Below are 5,014 nucleotides of genomic sequence, written 5' to 3'. Positions count from 1 at the left end.
AGTGGAATAAATAGGCCTACTATCCATATCACTAACACTTTATCAAAATTCATCTTGTATCTAATTAGAATGATGAATTCCAAATGTTACTGCGTTCTTGTTTTATGTCGACCAACATGAATTCCCGGTCGCATTCCAGACTAGTGGAAGTGTTCGGATCCATCACTTCCGCTCATACAGGTATGGAGAATGCATAATCTACGTGCATCTGGCGCCACGAACTCACATATTTGGACCAACATTCCAATACACATTGGCTAATGATCTGTTGGTAGTAGTTCCTGTGGTTACATATCACGGCCAATGTCATAATACCGTCCACGAGCGACGCGCGATAGCGACGCGTCGCTTCACGTGCCGAATGAATGTAACCTACAAATGACAATAGCGGCGGAGTGGTATGACGACTGACTGACGCGACGTTGCCGCTCTGTGCAAACGGCATTTGCGTCGTGCGGCGCGCGCAGTAGTACGTCGCCGCCAGTCGACTGACGCGCAAACTTGCCAGGCACTGTAGTAATTATTTATTGCTATTTTGTATAACAAAATGGCATCCGCGGCAGTGAATTTTGTTAAAGTTATAGAAGAATATCCATGTTTATATAACAATAAACTGCCGGAATACTCCAGGAAAGATGTAACGGATAAAGCTTGGTTGGAAGTGGCACAAAGAACAAACACTTCTGGTAAGTAATAATACAATTTTCATTTATTCAATCTCACAATAATTCTACTGTCAGGTTTCAAAAATTATAAAAATTGTTATGTGCAAGTCAATCTCCGAGGGGACACCGGTGTTCTCTCTCTCATTCTACTATAGTTCTTATTTCCGATGCTTAAAGACTACTCTTGAATGAACAAACTTTGTTATTGTAAATGAACAAGTGGGTATTATGAATTAAAATCGGTTTTTGTCTTCGTGTTGCCGATTCGCTGAATGGACAGTTTGTGTACTGAATCCCTTGTTGTTTACGTTTGTACATAGTTATTTAAAAACTAGTTTGTTTTGTCTCTAAAAAGTAATGAAATCTCTAGACAAAGTTTAGGCAAGTCCGAGTTGCTTACTGTGGTTATATTTTGTTAAAGCTATACTTGTTTTTCACTGTATATGGTGTCATTTAATACGTTTTTAATGGAATATCAAAATACATTTTTTTTTACATTTGATGGCTCGACGTTTAATAAAATAATAGAATGGTATCCTTTATAGTTTAAGTTTGCAGATTTTATGTTAGGATACTTTTAAATTCGTATGTGATTACCATCAATTAAAAATTTTAGTATCTGATTACAATAGCTCTCCATTTGTAGTTGTCATAGACATGTTTAGTGTGCTCCAAATAACTGTTGTATCTGCAATATCTCGATATTTTTTTTTATGGAACACGCCTCCGGTATACGAGTAGACGTATCCCCGGATGGTAAGCAATCGCCGCCGCCCAAGGACACTTGAAACACCAGAGGCGTTACAAGTGCGTTGCCGGCATTTTGGGGGTTAGGAATTTAACGGTTGTTGGGGAATCGGGGATTGGGAAGATTGGGAAGGGAGGAATCGGGCCTCCGGTAACCTCACTCACACAACGCAAGCGTTGTTTCACGTCGGCTTTCGGTGAGGCCGTGGTATCACTCCGGTCGAGCCGGCCCATTCGGAGCATGGCTCTCCCACAATTACTTATACAGTGTATCGTGAAGCAAAGGAAAATTTTAGAGCTCAAAGCTCGTAGCTGATATCTAAGTATTTGAAAATTAAACAGACTAATTTACATTATACGTGTTTCTTTCAGTGTATGATTGTCAAAACAAGTGGAAGAACATAAGGAACGGATTTGTACGCAGCCTGAAACCAACTCCGTGTGGTTCATCTACAAAACAAAAGAAACTATATTATCTATATGAAGAACTACAGTTTCTTCTTCCTTTTGTAAAAGCAATTATTTATACCAATGATTCGGATAATATTCCTCAAAAAGAAGTCTCCGATGAATCAAGTTCTTCAGGTGAAGATGTACCACCATGTACATTGGAAAGACCATCTTCTAGATCCGGTAAATCAAACTCATTTAACAAAAAGTCTAAAATAAGAAAAGTTGCCTATGATACGGATAGAGTAATCATCGATTACATAAAAAGGAAAGAGTCAAAGCTTGTCAGCGCAAGGAAAATGTTTCTGCTGAGTTTATTACCAGATGTGGAAAAATTATCTGCAGAGCAAATGAGAAAATTTCGAATCAAGACGTTATTGTTACTTGAAGAAATTCAGTCAGAGCAATCTTGAAACATTTGTAACCTTATAGTTGGTACTTTAAGTAACGTACTTATTGTTTATTTTTTTTATTAAAATACATTTACTATAATAATATGTTTTGTTTAATTTAATACTTTGTTTTTCTAACCTCAATTAGCACATGTCTTCTTTATTTAATAAGAATCGTAGAAGTTTAATCGATTCTAATCACAAACCATCTGACATGAGATAGGAGATCTAATAGTTCAATCTTTATCACACAAATAACACTCGAAGAAACCGAAAGTAGAAAGTGCCCTTGAATTTGTCGTCACACGCAAGCATCTCATCTCGTAGTATTTGGTAGTAGCATGCCGCAAATATTCCTCGTTTGTCAGATATCATTATATTGGCTTTTACAGCAGCTGCGTAATTTGCTGCTTCCGACGTTGGCGTGCGACTACTCCGAACCATTTTGATCATAAAATGGCCATATTCCGGTGTTGATTTATACAGGAAACGAGGTGTTCGTGTGATCAATGGATTCTGCATTATGCAAATCAAGCGGACGAATTGACGGGAGCTGTGATCGAACTTCCGCCGATTAACAGTTTGTAATTTTGATGGATTTATCCAATTATCAACTGATTTAACATTCCACTTATATCATTCGCGTAACATGTTCAGCCTGTTTATATTTTTGTTTATATTTTCAACAGCACGGTTAAGAAATCGATTGTTATTTTGGAATAAAAAAGTGGGCGAATAATTTTATCCAAATATCATTATGGTAATGGAATTTAGCACGAAAGGGCCGGATATGTATTATGTGTTTTTTAAAGCATAACATTACGTAAATTGTTACTTACCGTATCGTTTCAAAGTGATTATGTAAATAGTGGAGGGCGCAGACAGGTTGGGAAACAAATTCTCTTTTAATGTTAGATTTGTTTGGCGTTAAACTTGATTAAAACGGGTCTGTGCATTACCGAGTAGGAAGTAGTGTTAGATGTAAGTAATCGTCAGGATCTGGGTCGCGCGAGATGGCCCGTGTAAGCGCGGGAGTGGCGACGCCTTCCTGGCGCCCGGCGCCCGCGCATACTACGTAGCACCGTACCTACCTATCGACCTACGTAACGCAGGAACTCAACAAAATATTTATTCTTGGTATTGAGAAAATGTCGCCTTTTTTGGTTATACTGTACTGTTTTAGAAAGTTTTTTTATTTAATGATTAGATGCGACCTAAGACAACAGATACAATAGAAACTTGACCAAGTCTAACAAATTAATTCATTATGGTTATGTACCTAGTAATTCCGTATGTAGGTAAGAAAATAAAGATTGATCTTGTATAGAGACAGTAGCTATTGTCAGACTAAGTTGTATGATTTTTAATGAAGCTATGTCAATTGTAACCCAATTTGGTGGGTGCAGCTAGCCAATGGTCGGTGTCTCTTCTTGAATACTTCTTTTTAAAAAATAAAATGTTTTCGCAGCCCGTCCAGCTTCACCCAGATGTTCTCTCGAATATGAATGAGTGATTGTCTAATATACGAATTTTGTCCCATTTCACGTTATTATGTAAGTATTTAATAGAATTTATACATAGAGCAGTTTGTTTGGTTGCATTATTTTTATATTTTATCACGTTATTCTGCTAACTTTTAAAATTTTTACGACCAAAATTAACCAAGTCTGTCAAAACATTTTCGGTTTTTAGCGAGAATAACTTACAGCAATTGATTTTTTTGCACATAGAAGAAACTACATAGCTTGTATAGGTCCGTAATTATGACATGATTTTAAGGGCATTATGGTAATGTACCTATTATAAGAAAGATCAAAAATATTGGTAACATTTAACACGTTAGAAGGTCAAGTAATCAGGAGATGCCCACAACAGTTACCGTTCGTTTTTGATTTATCTTCTTGAAATTAAGCTTCACCATGACGAACGATGACTAATTGAAACATTATGCCCATGTAATATTTTATTAACGGTACTCTGGGCAGTTGGGATGCGATCAGTTATCCCAAATGATGGCAATGGTGTCTATTTGCATACATAGTTTGGGATGCTACGTACCAAGATCCAATTGTACTGATACTAGATACGGCAAATTGTTGCCGCCTATAATTGCAATGTGGGAATTTAACTGGTATCATATGATTGTATCTGCACATTTATTTATTGGTTAGAAATAGCTGCGTAGATGCAAATGTTTCACTAATTCAACTAAACTATTATGGTATAAATAGGTTAATGCTTATTGTAACTAGCGGTGAATAGTTTAAGTCATAGTTAACTGTTTAGGTAAACTATTAGTGCTTGGTAAGATTTGGTCTCATTTCTCATGTTAAGTAACTTCTTAACGGCCAGTACTTTACATATTTTGTTTGAAGCTTAAAAAAATATTATGTAAAAATTCTATCTTTAGTAAGTAAATCTACAGACTGGTTATTAAGACTGACTGTTAAAGAGGAAAATAAATTATTGTATACAACTGTTTGACTGACTATTAGGTACGTATCAAATGCACAGTAGGTTGTGTGCAGTGCAGTTATGTTTATAGTTTTATTTTCCTTTCATATATAAATAGCTGCGGTCTACGTGAAAGAGAACAGATTTCCTTAAATTTTGTGTGACAACTTGCATCGCATTTCCAAGTAATTATAGTAGTATCCAAGTAAGTGTTTTGATTATTTTAATTGTAAAGTACAAATGTAACCGTCTAACGTTAGTTGGTTAACGTTAGTTCAGGGTTCGTTTAATTGCAACGTGCTTAAG

The 5,014-nt window shown here is 36.2% G+C and overlaps 1 protein-coding gene across 1 annotated transcript; it reads left to right on the top strand.

The window, feature by feature from the left end:
- Positions 1-334: 334 nt before the first annotated feature.
- On the top strand, positions 335-2,357 carry LOC118263989 (uncharacterized). Its single transcript, XM_035576285.2, has 2 exons — positions 335-686; positions 1,785-2,357. The coding sequence occupies exons 1-2, from the start codon at positions 548-550 to the stop codon at positions 2,273-2,275; spliced, it is 630 nt and encodes a 209-aa protein (XP_035432178.1). The 5' UTR covers positions 335-547; the 3' UTR covers positions 2,276-2,357.
- The last annotated feature ends 2,657 nt before the right edge of the window (positions 2,358-5,014 follow it).

This window comes from Spodoptera frugiperda, chromosome 26, assembly GCF_023101765.2.
Source record: "Spodoptera frugiperda isolate SF20-4 chromosome 26, AGI-APGP_CSIRO_Sfru_2.0, whole genome shotgun sequence".
Classification (NCBI taxonomy): Eukaryota; Metazoa; Arthropoda; class Insecta; order Lepidoptera; family Noctuidae; genus Spodoptera; species Spodoptera frugiperda.
The sequence above is the reverse complement of the archived record's forward strand: the minus strand, read 5'-3'. Positions and strand labels throughout refer to the sequence as shown.

What these genes read in the sequence shown, in the direction of transcription:
- LOC118263989 (XM_035576285.2), top strand. Translation starts at nt 548, where the DNA reads ATGGCATCCGCGGCAGTGAATTTTGTTAAAGTTATAGAAGAATATCCA. An exon ending in ACAAAGAACAAACACTTCTG is followed by an intron (nt 687 to 1,784) that starts GTAAGTAATAAT and finishes TGTTTCTTTCAG; the next exon opens with TGTATGATTGTCAAAACAAG.